Source organism: Antennarius striatus, chromosome 9 (assembly GCF_040054535.1).
Source record: "Antennarius striatus isolate MH-2024 chromosome 9, ASM4005453v1, whole genome shotgun sequence".
Taxonomy (NCBI): Eukaryota; Metazoa; Chordata; class Actinopteri; order Lophiiformes; family Antennariidae; genus Antennarius; species Antennarius striatus.
In genome coordinates, this window is record NC_090784.1 from 16668117 (window position 1) to 16687477 (window position 19361).

At 41.8% G+C, this 19361-nt stretch overlaps 1 protein-coding gene across 1 annotated transcript; it reads left to right on the top strand.

Moving 5' to 3' along the window:
• The first annotated feature begins 2324 nt into the window (after positions 1-2324).
• On the top strand, positions 2325-17741 carry prkcg (protein kinase C, gamma). Its single transcript, XM_068323323.1, has 17 exons — positions 2325-2337; positions 3530-3764; positions 6124-6155; positions 6268-6350; positions 8070-8181; positions 8438-8566; positions 8683-8839; positions 9125-9326; positions 9817-10014; positions 11815-11988; positions 12259-12350; positions 12891-12953; positions 13107-13245; positions 14036-14116; positions 14291-14398; positions 15144-15284; positions 16098-17741. The coding sequence occupies exons 2-17, from the start codon at positions 3535-3537 to the stop codon at positions 16257-16259; spliced, it is 2103 nt and encodes a 700-aa protein (XP_068179424.1). The 5' UTR covers positions 2325-2337; positions 3530-3534; the 3' UTR covers positions 16260-17741.
• Positions 17742-19361: the final 1620 nt, after the last annotated feature.

The following is a 19361-nucleotide window of genomic DNA, read 5'->3' on the forward strand; positions in this document are numbered from 1 at the left end:
AACATGACTCATCCAAGATAACACTGATGAAGAGTGTGAGAATTACGGGCCAGACAAAAGAAGACTGTTAGGACACTTCTGTACAGAGAAAGGTTTTATGGTGTTTGTGTGTGATGGGAAAGTCCAGTAAGCATTTAGCACATAGAGTACTTCTGCATGACGAATGCTGACATGACATATAACATTTTTGAATGGGACACGTATGTACAGGTGTGTTTTTTAAACCACACATGTATAATAACAACCGCCTCCAGCACACACTCACTCTCATGCACACTAGCTCACCCTTATCTTGCGGGTTGACACCATTTTGCTGTCTAATAATCTTGCTAATTATAATTGTTAATTAATTCTCTGCCAGTGTCCTCATCAGGAGACTAATAACCTACATTTCCATTAATTAGACCTTTAACACTTTGCTCCTTCACTCGGTCTCTCCGTCCCACTCCAATCCACACCTTTGTCAGGTCCACCACTGTCAGGATAGTTGGTAGACCAGCGGCCAGACAGTGTGATTAATTGGGTTTGTATGTCTATGCATCCTACTGCTTGATTACTCACCCTGCAGGAATAAATATTTATTCTTATTGTAACTTTATGACCTAACATTTGAGATTAAAAACCCATACCCCACTAGGGAGAACCATTACGCTACACATCTAGCTCTGCTTTAGGCTTTCTCTGCCTGTGGTTTAGGGGATGAACGCTCAGGCAGGCCAGAGTTGTGGACCTCAGGGACACAATACTATTAATACTGAAGTTTTATTTAAATGTGTTTTACTTTGTGTTGCACTTGTTAATTTGACATGTTTGGTCTCTTGGTATTTTTATGTTAGCTAGATGAATAGCAAAAACAAAGGAACAATTTCATTATTTGAAATTTAAAGTGCTTGTGTTTGTTTGCAATGTTTCACTATATAGTTATCTTGCATTACACTATATTTGCTTTATTTATATCACCTAATGTTATGCATGTATAGGAATAGTTGGAAAAAGTTGTATATATGTATGTGCATGTGTGTGTGTACATGTGTTTATATAGGCAATCAATATACAAAAGCACATCTTCTTTTTTGTGAACTACGCTTCCCATCAGGTTCAGCGGCTGACCTGGATTTAGTACACCATGGAGCAGCCTTATTATGCAACCATTTGCTGTGATCTCAGAACAAACTGCACATGCTGTGAAAACACTGGTAGCTACACTGTTGCTGAGATGATTTACACAGTTGTTTATCTGGCTGAGCTGTTGATCCTTCAGTTGCCTGGATCTCCTGAGAAGTAGAAGGAGTTTTGACTGTTCATTTTCATTTTCAGTTTTAGCTGGGCTTAACCAGCCACCTCTTCAACTTTCGTCATCTCTAAGGCACTCTGCTCTTATGCTGCAGAGTAGAGAGCAGCTTCCTCCCCCAGTTCAGAGACACACATTTATTGTAGGTGAATTAGTGGCTGTAACTTGGTTTAAAAGTCTGACTAGTTGTTTGTCTCTCTGTGTCGGCCCTGTGGTGAACGGGCAACTTGTGTATGGTGTACCCCACTTCTCGCTGGATGGATGGATAGACACAGACAATCTCCTCCTTTCTTTTTCTCTCCATTTTCTCTCTGTCTGGCACCGGAGGAAGTGAGGGACAGTTGGTGCTTGCTTTTCCATACTGGTGGTGGCAAAATGGCAGCTTGCGTCTCATCCGTCCTCCTTCCTCTTCCTCCCTCACCCTCTCCTGAGAGAAGTAACCCAGATTTCTAAATGAATTGCTATGCATTCCCCTCTCTCTCTCTCTCTCTCTCTCTCTCTCTCTCTCTCTCTCTCTCTCTCTCTCTCTCTCTCTCTCTCTCTCTCTCTTTCTCTCTCTCTCTCTCTCTCTTTCTCTCTCTCTCTCTCTCTCTGACTCTCACTCTCTCTCTGTTTCTTTTCCTTTCTCTCCATCTCTCACCCTCTTCTTGATAAAAAGAGAATCAATCTTGGAAAGAGGATACTACATTTCTATCTCATCCTCCTCCTTATCCTGCCTCTGGGTTAACGGATATATACAACTTACACTTCTGTCTCCGGTTCCTAGAAAGCCTGAATCTCTCGAAACATTTGTTGCTTCATTTTTTTGAATTTAATAGATTTTTCTTTTTTTTTAATGGGGTGAGGGGGTTGTTTCCATCAACTGCAGTACTGCTCCTGTCTTTTTGTTTTTTCCTCCCTTTGTTTTTTCTTCCTTTGTGGTAACCAGCTACAAGTGTGACACCTTAAGCCTTCTTTTGAAGTGAGCCCAACGACAGAAGGGGGAGAGGAAGAGAAGAAAGACATCCTTTAGCTGAACCTGTCCGCCACAATCACAACAAATTCAGGTATTGGGTGCATTCTTTTTGGTGGGGGGGGTTACAATTTTTTTGTGTTTTAATTTTTGAGTTCTGAAACATTTTCTTCGTCACTATTTCATCCATTTAATTGATTTGTTTCTCCTTTTATGCTGAAACACCAATATTTCATCATTTTTTGTACATTTTCACAAATTTCCCCACTGTGGGACAATAAAGGTTTATTATTATTATTATTATTATTATTATTATTATTATTATTATTATTATTATTATTATTGTTATTATTATTATTATTATTATTATTATTATTATTATTATTATTATTATTATTATTATTATTATTATTATTATTATTATTATTATTATTATTATTATTATTATTATTATTATTATTATTATTATTATTATTATTATTATATTTTCCTGTAAAGTTATTTATTCTTTAGATCTTTGTTCATATGTCCTTCACCATTTAGAGCACACAACTCTTGCACATTATTTCCCTGTCTAAAATTATCCATACAGACGGTTATGTTATATTGGGGTCAGGACTTTACTACAGAAATGGGAATAATTGCTAACAGGAGCAGGACGGACATCAAGAGAGGACATCAGTTCTAATATTGGAGCAGGTATTGGATGGTGTTGTTCACATGGCAACAGGAGGTACAGTTGACATGGACTGGTTTGGGGTGGGTAGTCATATCTGCTGTGGAGATGGCGATGAAAGGGGGCACAGAGTGAGGAAGATGTGGGTAGAATGGACAGGCGGTATGTGGGACACTGTGAGTTGTACTAGTCATTTAGCATCATGGAGTCTCCTAAGAGACTTCTGTTTCTGTGTGTAAATTAACCTTTCTGTCACACTCATTACCCTCTTTTCTCTTCTACTCTCATGCCTGTCACTGTCCTCCTGCTCCCTCCATCTCCTGCTACACTTCCGTCCCATTCATCCTCTCTTGATCTTCCCCTCTCTAATTTGTCACTTCTTCACCACTTCCTGCACTATTTACCAAGCGCCATCAATACGACTCCTTTATCAATCATGACCCCGCACTTTCCGCCTCCTCCTCTTGCTCATCCTCACTATCCTTGTTTCCTTTCCTCCCCCCACCCCCCTGTTCAAGGTCTTTCCCTTGTAAAACTCTATATCCTTCTTACTGACACTCATATATTACTCGTCTCCATCCCTCTTTCCTCTTTCCACTATGTCCTCCAGGCATCATGTCAATCCCAGTCTCCCCTTCCCCCTCTCTCTCCCCATTGACCCTGGCCTCCCCTACATCAGCAACCTCCCCGCTGCCCTCACCCTTCTCCCCTCCACCCAGGGTTCCAGTGTTCCAGAGGAAGGGAGCACTCAAACACAAGAGGATTGTTGAGGTGAAAGACCACCAGTTCACAGCCCGCTTCTTCAAACAGCCCACCTTCTGCAGCCACTGCACTGATTTCATCTGGTAACACATACACACATTCGCGCACACACAGGTTCATAAATACCAACCTTGGCAGTTCATAAGCCGCCTCCTTAGGCAGCCCACTGCTCCGTCTAACACTGACTTTTCGTGCGCTTTTTCTTTCCTTCACCAGATCCAGCTGCTTGCTGGAGAAACATCCTACACTGTACAGCCACCACACTGCCCTAATGTGATCACATCACCTCACCTCCACAGTGCCACCCACACAACACAGGAGCTACTTTAGAAACTCGATGTCTCACACACAGGCAGATGCACAGAGGGATAAAAACATAGACTATACACACAGTAAGGACACATTTTTAAAGAAACAATACTTACACACAGATTTAGATCCCATACAAACATCCAGACATGCAGACGTAACAGTGTAGGAGTTGTTCAGCTCCTAAAGGAGAACTGGCCAGTTATTATGCTTCTTGCATAAAGCAAAGGGACTCACAGAGGACAATTTAAAACAAGAGCGTTCCAAATTAGCCAAGATGTCCTAGCTTAAAGCAGATTCTGCTTTCCCATAATGCAACTCAGTAGAGACTTTCATTAGGTCCTGCCATCAGGTCATCAAGAAGTTACTTTTCAGACTCTGGAAAGCACCACCAGGACTACAAAAGACATTATGGAGATGTTTTTATTGGCAATAGTAGTCATAATGTGTGAAAGAACATAAAGAGGGAAATTTGTATAGTCAATTTTTTTTTATCATTATTTGAACCCCACAACATAAAAATGTTCTATTGGAAAGTATTTGACAGTGCCAAGTTCAAAAATAGAATACATCAGACACACTCTGTTCCTTTTTCTATTTGGTGGTTGTGGGATAAATCATGACAATAATGAAAAACGCCATATATTTTAAAAAAAAACAAACATTTTATGCATTTTTGCAAATACTAATCAGGAATGTATATAAAGGTGAGTTCAGGGGAGGAAATAATTAATGGTGAGGCAGTGAAAACAGAAAAAAAATTTTATTACTCTAGTACCACTGACTCAGTGTATGTATTTTGTAATGTAGGTTTCTGTCATGTAGGCCAGGCTCTTATTCTGTCCAATGAAGTTATGACAGTGCATGTAAGTGGTTGTGTGATTGTTTGTTTTTTGTTTTTGGGCATATGCTGGGGGTGTGTGTCAGATGCAGGGTTGCTCATGTGCCATCAGCCTCTGGGTAGATTTCAGGCCAGCTCTCCAACTGGCTGCTGTCTCAACTGTGGAGGCAGTAATTAACTCAAAGTCAAAATGCTTTTCCTTCATTCAAGATGTCAGCCTGGGTTTTGAAGAAATGTAAATACCTTATTTATTATGTCTCCAAGAAGGAATGTGTGGTACTCTGAATAGATTTAAAATTGACGTTAATGGTACCATTAACAGTCTTAATATGCTGTCGGAGGTTGACAGTCAACCAGCTCTCACTAAACTGAGGACCTGAAGAAGCCAAAATGAAATCCAGCCATTGCAAAATTAAATTTTCACTCATTTATAATCAATGCTTTATAATCCACAACGTTTTTGAGTATTCTGGTCGGCTTGTTAGACCTTTTCAGATGTTTATTCATGGCACCTTTTTATTAAATGGCATATTAAAATTCAAAGAGTTCCCTGAGAGTCCTGGACAGCAAGCAACATTATAGATTTTCTCCAAACCCATACCTGGTTCTCTAATGCTCTCTGCTGGTCAAAGGCTGAAGTAGCCTCATACCGTGCTGCGCTTCCGTTGAATGTTGATCAAGGATCAGATTACCCCCTGCTACCCCATTCTTTAATTAGAACTCAGCCAGATGGTGAACTGATTTTAGATTAGTTATTATGGTCAGTTTCCTGTGAACCCTTAGGCCTCTCCAGTCTGATTGTGGAGGAGCTCTCCGCGGTGCCTTGTTCATCTTGCCTTTTTAAACCTCTTGATTCACAGAATACAAACCACAGCCTGACTCTTCAGTCAATCGCTTGCTTTAATTATTCAATTAAACCTCTAAGGAGCTCCTGGATCCCAGCCAAACGCCGCACTTCTGGAAACAGGAGAACTGTGTTTATGCACTTGTGTGTGGTTGGCTATGTGGCTTGGAAATAAAACTTCATACTTCACAAATAATGAAATAATGGTGTTGTTTACTAAGTTGTTAGCCTCTAACGCAGCCAGAGGAGCCTGTTCCTCAGGAAGACAAAGGTTGTTCTCAGTTTGTCTGCAGGTCTACGTACAGTATGCAATCATGCAACAGTGTTCGTTCCATCTGTGGACAGATATTTTTACCCTCCTGCCTGAGAAACAGCCTCCAAAGAAAAATATTAAACAGAGTAGAGGAGATTGCATTTCTGTCTTAATCCATGTAACTTTTTCACTCAGGGGCATCGGTAAACAGGGATTCCAATGTCAAGGTAAAGATAAAGTCGCTTTTGTTCCCTTTACTGCAGCTTTTCATCTTCTCAGATGATTCTTTCAATCTGACTGATTCATTTTTGAGGCTGTTTTTCTCCGTGTTTTCCACAGTCTGCAGTTTTGTGGTGCACAAAAGATGTCACGAGTTTGTGACCTTCACTTGTCCTGGCTCTGTGACAGGCCCCAAACCAGATGTGAGCAGATGTAGAAAAATACTTGTGTTTTTATTTTCCATCTTAGTCGAGATAGAGAAGTTGTTCCACCCCATTTTACTTTTGATTTATCGGCAAAATGTACAAAATTCAGCTGTTTGCAAAAGCTAAATCAACAAAGAAGAAGAGTGTGGATATTTTTTTCCTGATCCAGCACAAAAATGCTTGTTTTTACTGCATATCTCAAAATGATTCACCACCTGAGTAGCTTCCTTCTCAAGAACACACATTTACAAATAAGATGTTGTTGTCATAGACTTAACTTAGCTGAAGACCTCAAAGTTTTTACATTGGTAATGCTCCAATTTACATGAGGGGGAAGTATATGCCGCAAAGATCATGGTACCTGCAGTGAAGGATGGTAGTACTTCATTTTGCTCAGCTGCTGTAATTTTGAGTGCTCGATGGAATTCATGAAGTATCAGGAATTCCTAGACAAAACATCTCCTCATCTGTTAGGAATATAAAGATCAGTCACGATTAGGCAGTCAAAAATGACAATGATCACAGACATACCTCAAAGTGCGCACCGAGTCTTGTTCACAGAAGAAGCCCTGGATCACTTTAGAGTGGTCGTCAAAGTTGGCTGAAAATCTTTCATCAGACTTGAAGGAGCTGGATGCAGCATAAAAACTCAGAATATTATAGAACTGGAGGCCTTTGTACATCAACTAGCATCAAATTTACAGCAGGCTATGGCAGCTGTGGACTTTGTTAAGAGACCTAGAGACATGTTTCATCCAGTGAGTGAGTCATCTTGAGATGGCGGTCATCAGTAAAATAACCTTTTCTTTCTGTAGCTGGAAAAACACTTCTAATATCTGTGGTATTGTGATCCTTAAAATGTCCTTATTTGACTTAGCTGTTGCAACCACATGATAAACAATATGAAAAGTATATTTTGCTAATAAAGAACATAAAATGGGAGTTTAATGACTTTGTTTTCCGCCATATACCCCATAATCACTCATCACTGTCGTCGTCATCATCATCATCTCATCACCATATAAGGCCCACAGACGTAGGGAATTAGAGATGGGGAGTTTGGAGCTACAGATAGAAGGGGGGGGGGGGGGGTTGATAAGAGGGAGAGATATAGGGTGAGCAAGCAGCAGACTGCTCCGTCTTCTCTCAGTGGCATTTTAAGGATTTCAAGGAGATTTGTCTTTTCTTCACATTTATTTTCTGCACAGCCAAATAAAGTGTCTCAGAAATGAGGTCAAGGGGAACATTTGTGAGTGAAAAAGGATGAGTGAGTGAAAGGAAGGCGGAGGGAGGGAGGAGGTGTTTTCAAATGGCCACTCAGAGAGACAAGGGAGGGAAAACAGTTTAAGAGAACGGTGTGTGAGGAGAGCAGTGGTGATGGGGTCTGATGAGCTGAGGAGAGATAAAAATGATTCATCCCTCTGAGTGCAGTATACACACACGTACACACACACACACACACACACACACACAAACACACACACGGCTAGGATGGGTTCTTATACATTCTCTTTCATGGAGGAATCTAATTAGCCTGTCCAAAAATGAAACTCACCATCTCTCGGTAAATGTGTATTTGGCCAATCTGTGTGTATGTGTGTGTGCGTGCATGTGTGTGTGTGTGTGTGTCTGTGTGTGTGTGTGTGGGTGTGTGTGTGTGTGTGTGTATGTGTATACAGTACATGAGACTTCAACGTAGTTTCTTGTGAGTTTCAGGACCTGAAGAGTCGACACACATTTAAAGTCCAAACGTACTCCAGTCCCACCTTCTGTGACCACTGTGGCTCGTTGCTGTACGGCCTCATACACCAGGGCATGAAATGTTCCGGTGAGTTTACTCAAGATAACATCATAAATCTGTGTACTTGAATTAATCCGAATCAAAATCTGGTACACTATGTGGTCTTGTCCAGTAAAGCAGGTCTGTGTGGTTTCTGGCGTTATATAGCTAGTTTTGTCTTTTAAATGTTTCCTATTGAGTGCTCTCTTTATGGTCATCTTTTTTTAGTTGTTTTTGGCTGCTTCATGCCTGTTTGGTTATACTGTATTTTGCTAAATGGTAGTCTGTATCTTTGTACTGCTAGGTTGTGATATGAATGTTCATAGAAGATGTGAGACCAGCGTTCCCAGTCTGTGTGGCCTAGACCATACGGAGAAGAGAGGCAGGATCCACCTGACCATCAGAGGCGAGTCGGAGGATGTCTTTGTCTCAGGTGTGGGGATCTGCTAGATTTCGTGCAATTATTTAAAAAAAACAAAAAAACATGTAGGATTAAATGATTAATACAGGATTTGTTTGTCGATACATCCAATTTTATTCTCATCCCAGTGCGAGAGGCTCGTAATCTCATGCCGATGGATCCAAATGGACTATCAGACCCCTATGTTAAGCTGAAATTGATTCCAGACCCCAAGAGCCACAGCAAACAGAAGACCAAGACCATCCGCTCAACACTCAATCCTGTCTGGAATGAGAGTTTCACCTTGTGAGTCCTTGTGAAATTTAATCAAGGGTTTAAAGTTTTCACCGGTCTGGGAGAAGATGTGCTCCAAGTAAAATAAAATATCAGAGATTGGAATTACAAAACCATAACACGGACCCTGAAAGATGAAGATTAGAGGACGGAGTCTGATTATTTCATCCTTTGCTGTCTTTTTGTTTCCATTTTTACTTTTTATTTATTGGATATTAATAGCAACTCCAGTGTCCTTCTGTCTTTGTTCAGTGTTGTGCTGCTCACACGGTGAGCTAACACTCTTTGTTCCCCCAGCTCAGTGCGCGGTCACCAGTGGGACCGGCGGCTGTCGGTGGAGGTTTGGGACTGGGACCGTACATCCAGGAACGACTTCATGGGAGCGCTGTCATTTGGAGTGAGTGAGATCTTCAGGCGTCCAATCAGTGGTTGGTTCAAGCTGCTGGCCCAGGATGAGGGCGAGTACTACAACATCCCTGTGCCGGATGCTGATCTTCAGGTAAGAAAACCTGCTCAGGTGCAGACAGAAAACCAGTCGTTCCACCAGGTGGACAAACAGAAATAGTGATGGTGTTTGTACTTTCTTGCAGCAGAGTGGAGGAGCCTTTTAGTCCTTTTTAAATAATGACCATTGGTGCAGCTAATTCTGTAATTACATACATGTAATGGAAAACAGCTGCCCCTGTTCACACCTGGTCATTATCTTAAACCAATTCTCTGCTTACAGTTCAATCAGAGGAAAAGAAAAAGTCTAAGATTTATGTCTTGTTCTAGCTAAATAATTACATAACAAATGATGGCGTACCCTCCCCTGACTGTTTCACTCCATCTCCACCAGGGTGCAGGATTGTTCTGTCGTATCGAAATCCAAAAGATATATAAGAGGGGGTTGGTGCTGTTTGTCTTCAGTGTGTGTGTATGCGTGTGTGTGTGTGAACTGGATTGAATCCAACCATGCATCTCTCAATCCTCCCTCTACGCTTCTCCAGGAGCCTCAGCCAGCTGCCACACTGCCCTCTCTGCCTCAAGCAATACCTGTCCCGCTGTCGGAGCCGTTCCCTGTGGCCCTGTCCCCAACCCCTGCGCCATCCTGTCCTCCCATCCAAACCCCAGGCCCTGCCAAAATCAAAGTGGGCATCCATGATTTCAATTTCCTCATGGTACTGGGCAAAGGCAGCTTTGGCAAGGTAAAGACAGCATCCGCTGAGACCAAATGTCATCTTCTCTGCACACAATCAGCAACCTCTTTTCCAAAAGCTGTGAGTGATATCAGAGAGGATATTCAGGGTTTAAACAACTGAAATTATTCCTGGCTTCAGATAATTTCTTCTATTAATGGACTTGACCTTTAAGTGACATTTCATAGAGCAGCTCCTGGCAAGAGCAAATCAGAATATCCTCAGAAGAAATCCTCCTTCATATCAACATTATCGTTGTTTGCAGAATGACTCATTTAACCCTTAGCGACTTCTCTATTGCTGTCAGTGGTCGTGAACTCAGGCTGGCTGGATTCCTATGTGCCAGGCAGGCAAGCTTTCTTTCCTAATGTGCTGATTGCAAGGGAGCCTCTGATCTCCATATTTTTCTTTAATTCCCCAGCAGATCAGCCATAATGAAGAGGACAGAGTTTCAGATTCCTCTTCCTCCTCTGAAACCCCACTGTGCTCTTTCATAACTGTCAGAGGAGATTCTACAGAGGACAGGAGAAATAGACTTGACTTATGTAAGATGTGTGAGAGAAAAAACCCAAGAGAGGAGAGACAGACCCTAGGGCTGCTAGGAAGTGAGAAAGAGGAAGTATTAATACTCTGCAAGAGTGACAAAATGACCAAAAGTAAATTTAGATAACAAGAGTTTGAAAAAAAGATGTGTGTGTGTGTGTGTGTGTGTGTGTGTGTGTGTGTGTGTGTGTGTGTGTGTGTGTGTGTGTGTGTGTGTGTGTGTGTGTGTGTGTGTGTGTGTGTGTGTGTGTGTGTGAATATGAGTTGTAATATACTGGAGGGTGAATGAGAATTTGTTTGATGCCACAGGGAAGAGCAGGAGACAAGATCATAGAGGACGACGGGATTCCTCAGTGACTGGCCTGTGGGGGGCTGTGCAGGGCAAAAAATATTTAAATATGTGCACACATGCACTGAAAACGTGCACATCCACTCCCCAACTCCTTGTGTGTGTGTGTGTGTGTGTGTGTGTGTGTGTGCGTGCGTGCGTGTGTGTGTGTTTCAGTGATTTTTTTAATCATTGTAATACAAGTTAACTCGAGTCTGATCATGAGCTCAAAAATAAGTACAAATAATCGTTGTCATCTTTGAAAAAACAACAGAGTTATGTAGCTCCCAGCGCTCGCATGATTTCCTGTTAAACTGACACAACATACATTTCACTCTTTAAAAGTTTACACTTTTATTAAGTACTCCATGTTTTGACCAGACTATGTTAAAAATATATATATAAAGATAAAAGAAAACCTTCACTGTCAACTGGTCACACTGAATAACGTCCAAGTAATCTAGAAATATTTTGCACCACTGTTGGGGTGGATAGATGCATGCACACTTTCTGTGTGTGCATGCACACAGAAAGTATGAATGAGTGTGCACACTTTCTGTGTGTATCTTTTCCCTGGATATATACACAGGCTTATTGTGCTGCTCTGCTGTGTCAATGGTTGTGTTACACATATTTCACCCTGGATGGCCTCCCATAACTGGCAGTTCAGTTCATCAATAATAAACACACACACACACACATACACATGCAAACACATGCACACTCATTCATAAATATCTTTCTTTTAAGCTGCAATGATTTTTTTAAAAAATGCATCAGTGTCATTTTCTGCACCACAGTGACGATTAAAGCAGGTTGGTCAGTTTTAAACAGTTTTGTCTGCGCTCTCAGTGCTCTTTAACGGTGAAATTAATGTAGTCTTGTTGAGGATAAAGAGCTTCTGTAAATAATTTTATCTCCTCTTTTTGTCCCTGCAGGTTCTCCTGGCAGAGGAGCGGGGCACCGACAGCCTGTTTGCGGTGAAAGTGTTGAAGAAAGATGTTCTCTTCCAGGATGAGGACACGGAGAGCGCCATGGTGGAGAGGAGGGTTCTGGCGCTGCCCTCTCGCCCTCACTTCCTCACATCTCTCCACTGTGCCTTCCAGACTAAGGTGTGTGTTGGTCTCTTTGTGTGAAAGATGATCCTGAACCACTCAACTTTCATTAAACTGTCCATAATCCTGGCTGACATTTTGATGGTCCTCCCTGAGAGATTTGATGAATAAATTTAATAATTAACTTGCTTTCTTTAACAAGGTCCTCCATCCTGCAGGAGAGGTTTTAACAGACTGCTTTTTAATCTGTACAAGAGGTGATTATGTGCGGAGTGTGTAGGGGCTTCTATATATGGGTGTGTGTGTATGTGTGTGTGTTTTCTGCAGGAACGCCTCTATTATGTGATGGAATACGTCAATGGAGGAGACCTGATGTTTCACATTCAAATAGTTGGCAAGTTCAAAGAGCCTCATGCAGCGTATGTAGTCAAACAGATGCTCTCTTCTCCTTCAATCCCAATCCCGTCTCATTTGCTGCCCTCCTTTTGTTGTCTGTTTCTTTGCGCACACACACACACACACACACACACACACACACACACACACACACACACACACACACACACACACACACATCTGTTAGATTTGTTCATCATCCCAAACGGTTCTTGAAAGCTAAAATGACCAGAAACACAAACCCTCTCCTTTTTCTTCTGATTTTCTCCACCCACTAATCTCATCTTTTCATCCCATCTTTCATCCCCCCCTGGGGTCCATCTTTACAATCATTTTTTGATCAATCATCTCTAACTAACTCTTTCTCTGTTGCTGCTTTCCAGCTCTCTTTCTTCATCTTTCTGTCTTTCATCTATTTGGTTACTCTTTCTTTCATCACCTTCTTGAGCTTCATTCCCTTAATCTTCACTATAAAGAAAAACCCTGGCCAATTCTCTGAGAAATAAAGCCTCCCCTCCCCCTTCCCACACGCTCATCCCTTCTATTCTCTCTGCCCCCTTCAGGTTTTACGCAGCAGAGATAGCAGTCGGCCTCTTCTTCCTCCACAGCAAAGGCATCATCTACAGGTAGAGAGGAAACCTGCTCCTCCATCATACGCTGGTCGGATGCTGTGCAGAGGAGACACAGATCTGTCATGTCTTTTGTGTCCCATGACTGTTATAAAGATGTCGCCTGTCAAACTGAGTCCGTCCTGTGTGATCGATCTCCTCCTTCCTCAGAGATCTAAAGCTGGATAATGTGCTGCTGGACAGCGAGGGCCACATAAAGATAGCCGACTTCGGCATGTGCAGGGAGGGCGTGTTTGAGGGTGACACCACGCGCACCTTCTGTGGCACGCCCGACTACATCGCCCCTGAGGTACGCCAACCCCATTCTTATTTCACGCTCTAACCTGACCCCTGAGCCCCCCCGTGTTTGACCTGTAGATTTCACATTCCTCCTCGCCCCCCTCCCCAAAGTGTGTGTGTGTGTGTGCAGCTCCTCTCATCCCAGTCCTCTCTGACCTTGTCAGCATTTTTTGAATAATTAACCTCACATGATTCAGTGAGTGGAGCTGTGCGCTTCTGCTTTAGCAAAGAAATTGCGGCTGTCCTTTCGAGACCTTATATTAATTGCCTTTCTCCGAACCTGACCGATAAATCTGACCAGAGGAGGTTTTGCTTGACATTTATTTGAAATGCAAAATATCAAATCTGGATGGTGTTTACCTTAAAAAACGATTTGAAATGCTTATACTTGAATTTCACTCTTGAGTCATCATAAACAAATAGTATTCAGAGGCAGAGAGAAGGTGATATCGAGCTCTTTCTTTTTTGCTGACTTGCATCACGTTGAGAAAAAGTGACTGCTGTGCACGTCTTTGATATTGTAAACCTTCCTCTGAAGCCCCTTGGGTATTGACTCTTTTATGTAAACTCCCATTGATTCCCTGCATCTGCCATTGTGGAAGACTTATGATATATTTGGTTGTGAATTTCCTCTCTCTCTGCCTTTCATTCCAGCTGCCTGTGATAGCAGCATGTCATCTGAGCAGCACACTGCTGCAGCTGCACTCGCTCTCACCCTCCTGGTCTTTTCTTTTCTTCCTTATCTTAACATTACCATTGTTCTCCTTTATCCTCTCGTCTTTTCTCTGCATCCTTTGCAGATTGTGGCGTATCAGCCCTACGATAAAGCAGTGGACTGGTGGTCCTATGGAGTGCTCCTGTATGAAATGCTGGCAGGACAAGTAATTCTCAGTTTATTCTTAACAGAGTTGAGCACAGGACTGTAAGCCTGCATCCTTTGTAATCAAGAGACACACAACTGAGCTGTAATTTCAATACATATGCTTTCAGTTTGCTCATAGGGCTTCATGACTTCTCTTTTTTATTTTTCCTCTCTCTCTATACTTTCATTCCAGCCACCGTTTGATGGTATTGACGAGGAGGAGTTGTTTCAGTCCATCATGGAGCAGAGTGTCTCATATCCAAAAAGTCTGTCTCGTGAAGCTGTCGCCATCTGCAAAGGCGTGAGTGACCTCCTTTTTTTTATATATATAAATATAAATATAAATATATATATATATGTATATATATATGTGTGTGTGTATATATATATATATGTACACATACACACACACACACACACACATATATATATACATACACACACACACACACACACACACACACACACACACACACACACAGAGTAAATATATCTTGTGTTTAACACACAGCCAATAATGAAAAGTTAAAAACATTAAAGTACAGCTTTACGTAATGACGCACATTGTTAAAAAAATACTCCTCCTTCACTTTCTTAGCTAATTGCAGATTGATTTCCTTTTTTTCTAAGTAACGCTTCACGTTATAACGCTCTTCAAAACCATAAGTAGTTACTTTTTGGTTTGACATTTTCTGTTTATTAGTAAGACTAATTACCCTTTTTATTTTCTTTCTGTCAGGCGGGCTGTTATCTCGTGCGTTCTGCCTGTAGATTCATAGTGAGCATAGAGATAACTCAGCAAAGCGAGCTTATTTTCCAAAATGTCAAACTGTTCTTTTTAAAATACACGTAATCACTATGCAAATGCCAAAATGTTAAATGTCATTGCAGTTTAATAACATTTGGAAATGGAGTAAAGCTTCTGTCACAAATTATTGTCCATTTTACCAAAGCATAAACAAGACTCACCTGTGTTCCATAATTACCTTAATATTTTCCTTTTTTTTCTCGACACTTTTCCTTATTTTTCATCACTTTTACCCAAGCTCCTGACGAAGCACCCGGCCAAACGGCTCGGTGGAGGAGTGGATGCGGAAACGGAGATTAAGGAACATCTGTTTTTCCATTGGATTGACTGGGATCGTCTGGAGAGACTGGAGATCCAGCCGCCCTTCAAACCCAGAACTGTCAGTTGAACAGATGGATAAGGCTCCATGTGTTTCTTTTGTCTTTCTTTACTTTTCTCTTTCTGTCTGTCTACTTAATCTTTTCTTTCCTGCCACTCCCATCTTTCTTTCTGTCACTGAGACATCTTTAGGACGTTAAAGCTGTAACTTTCCCCAATCTGTCTTTCAGTCTCTTTTGCTCTCCTTGAATTCTCTCCAAACTTCTCTCGATCATCCACGTTGCGTTGATCGTTTCATCGCCTCTTCTCTCTGTTTAAACTTCCCTGCCACTCCCTTCCTCTCCCACATTCTCCTCTGTCATTTCTTTCTTTTAACGCCTCTGCTGTTTCCAAGTGATGGGCATTGAGCGTTCAGGAACAGACCGTCTAATCATAATAGGCATGACCCCTTGACCTTACCTGTCGATTTCTCCCATATGCAAATGCATGCCATCATTAGCTTGCAGTACGTCAGTTTTCAGCCCCGCTGGCCGATGCTGAGGCTGTGCCTTTAGTGAGATGAGTATACTCAGAGGTTAGAGGCCAGGCCCATTAGCAAAATGAGATTCATGTTATCCAGCAGAACGACTGTCATTCACCGGAGCAGGATAAAAGATACGAGCAGCTTTCTTCCAACAGTAGATGTGGTGGAAAACTCCTTAGAGAGAAAGAGAGACATTGAGTGAGAAAAAGAGTTATGGAGGTGATGCCTTTTTCTAATGACTTTCCTGACGTAATATATTTTGTTCAGGGGACTGATGATGGTGTGAATATAATCAGTATGAACCACGACTGTGTGAATATGCACATTTAATCTGCTCTCTTTCTTCACTAGGGTGGAAAAAAAGGGGAAAATTTTGACAAGTTCTTCACGGGAGCTCCGTCGGCTCTCACTCCGTCCGACCCAGACGTCCTAGCAGCTATTAACCAGGAGGACTTCCAGGGCTTCTCCTTCATAAACCCAGACTTTGCCACCTCATCTCTCACCTCCATTTGAAAATGGCTCCCAAAGCTGCTCCGAGATCCCCTCGAAGTGTACCCAGACTAGTCTGTTACCGCTCTTGTAGTAATTATCTAAAAGAATTCAAACGTGAGAATGTGCCTCACACAAATCTGAAGTTTACAAGAAAATGCCAAGATACTTTTATATTCATGCACTCTCTTCTATGTATTTATTTATTCCTGATAGTTGCAGTGATGCAGATAAAACCAGTGTCCTAATGTAGATTTCCATCTTAGAGATTTATTAGTGTAGAATCAGCCTGATAAATGAATTCCTTTGCATGCGCAGTTCTTGGAATTAATTGCTTTTACACACCACCCTTGTTTTTAGATTATAGAGCATTCATAAAAAATGTACCCATATAACTTAACAAAGGATTCATTTATAGCTTCCCCATCATCCTGTGCTGTGAGAAGTTATTACAGATTGCTCTCATATAGCCGTACAGGCTTAGCAGTAGCTAAATCGAGTTACTTTTTAATACTTTTCCATTTCACAGGCACACAAGTGTATACATTACTTTGTAGTTTTATTGCAATCAAACATTTCATAAACACACAGTGTATAAAATCTCAGCATCTGTGCCAGTACGACATGACTCACTCTGTGTGTGTGTGTGTGTGTGTGCGTGTGTGTGTGTGTGTGTGTGTGTGTGTGTGTGTGTGTGTGTGTGTTAGCGTTTGCACGCGACCTAAAGCGAACCCAGTCCAGCGGCCTGGTCCGACCTTTTTAGTTCAGCGTGACAGAAGTGACCCCACGTGACCCACAGAGACATTAAAACAGTGCAGTGGGTGCAGTTAATGCAGTGGCAGCTACTGTAAGCCAACGGTGCTGCCTCCAGTCGATTCCCACTCAGAGACGATCCTCTCGTCTCTGCCACAGGTTTGGAGAACAGAATATTTCTGTCTAGGCCGTGATTTATTTATTTATTTTGTCTCTATTATTCTTGAACACACTGTAGAATGATGCTCATCTGCATCACAACACACCCTCTCTGTTCTCCTCAAGGACATTGTGCAGCTGCACAAATACGTTTTTGCATGATTTCTCTCTTTGTGGCGTAGAGCATTAAGCCTTTTGCTATGTAATGATGCACTCGCTGCATTGATTTGGTGTAATTAAAAGTGAGGCCCACTGGGACGGTTCAATACACGGAAAAATATTAGCAGCGCTGCCATTAAACGTTATCGGGACTTGACTCCGAGGATACACTTAAATTATCCCATTTCAGGAACTTTTATCTAACAAAACCAGGAGGTCGTTTCAAACGGAGAATGGTTGGCGTCCTTTCAGACGTCTCTAGGATGTATTGGTTGTGGTGAGTGTGTGTGTGTGTGTGTGTGTCATAGTAGTCAGCCGTAAGGTCAGAGCAGTTATTATGTACACGGCTCCGTTTGAATGGAATAATAGATAACACAACATGCACTTGTGTGTCTGTTAGCTGACGTTCTGTCTGTTTCTGTGAGCTGGAAAGAAGAACATGAAAATAAACTGAGGAAATAAATCATGAAACAGTGAAATGCTTCGCTCTGTTGATTTTGTGTGAAGCTGCTAATCTTCTCCACACGCCTCTCAGTCACGCTTAGTCCCTCACTTTCACACATGCTCACGCTCAAAAATGCTAAACCGTGCACACACACACACACACACACACACACACATATACACACACGCGCGCCTGCACACACAGAGAAGATGCTGACCTCTCTATTTACTGTAACGCTCTAGTTGTCGAACCAGCAAAACCACATCTCAGGCGTCTCACTTTCACTCCATCCTCCCTCTCTGAAGCGGCCGACCCCCCCACTCCCCCACCCCACCCCCCATGCCTTCAGGCTCCAGCATCACTGTGGGACTAACAGCCCCACAGAGATCTCAGTTATAACAAGTTGACCTTCACGTAAAATCTCATCAACTTCCCTGCTGCCACTCCCCCCCCCCTCTCTCCTCTTCCTCCCTATCTGCCCTTCATCGCTCTCTTCCTCTCTGTTTTCTGTTGGCACCGCTCTGAAATATTTTACTGCACTGTTTGATGTAATTCTCTATGAATCATCTGGTCAGTATTTACTGTTGTCACTATGATCTCTCTGAAGTACCCCCCTCCTCACAATCAGTACAAGCATGGCCTCTGCACCAGCGTTATGGTCTGTTTTACTCTGGGTGTAAATTGTCTACTGAGTTGTTTTTTTTCAAGCACGGTGATGGTGATGACCATCTTATATCTGCTTTCCAGAATTTTGTTCCACAGGTTTGAAGGTAAAACATGAGCTGGTGCTGTCTGTGTTTCTTATCCTATTGATAAATGTGACTTTTTTTTTCTTCTTTTCTTTAAAAAATAACTACAGATATATTCTGTAGTAGTGGAAAAAGTAGTGAGTAGCAAGATATTCGATTTATCTTAAAGAAAACTATATCCTCCATTTATAATTTGTTATCATTATTATTATATATCTCTAATGTTTGAAATGACAAACACCTATCTGGATTTAAACTCCTCATCACAACCTTCATCTGTCTGTCATTGTACACTTCCAGTGTGTGTAATCCATCATTCACTGTCACTGTGACATGATATCATTCCTTTTCTTCACTATTACCTCCTCTTCCTCTCCACGTATCTCTTTCTATCTCCCCTCAATCGTTCTTTCTTACCAGTGCACCTCTCTCTGCCTTCCTCTCTCACTAATGCCCTGAGGTCAGAGTGTGCTGTAGACTATTGATATTGTTGCTAAAAATACAGGGTTCTTCCACCAGTCACCTAAAAATAGACCAAAGGACATGATCTACAGAAGATACAGGAGGAGGGGACAAGAGGAAGAGGAGAGGAAGGAAGAAAGAGGTTGTGAGCTGCTGTTCATCTGAACTTGTGACGTGGAGTCAAAGGAAAGCTTTCAATGAACTGCAATGACAAAAAAGCTTCCGATGTTTCCTGCTTGTATTTCATTCTGATTTTGATTATTTAATGAACCTGCATCCCACCCAATTCTACCTCACCATCCCTTCTCTTTTCTTTTCCATTTCACCTTACAGTATATCTAATTTCAGCTGATGAACTTGATCCTGAGTGAATAAACTGTTGAGGTCAGCAGTTAACCT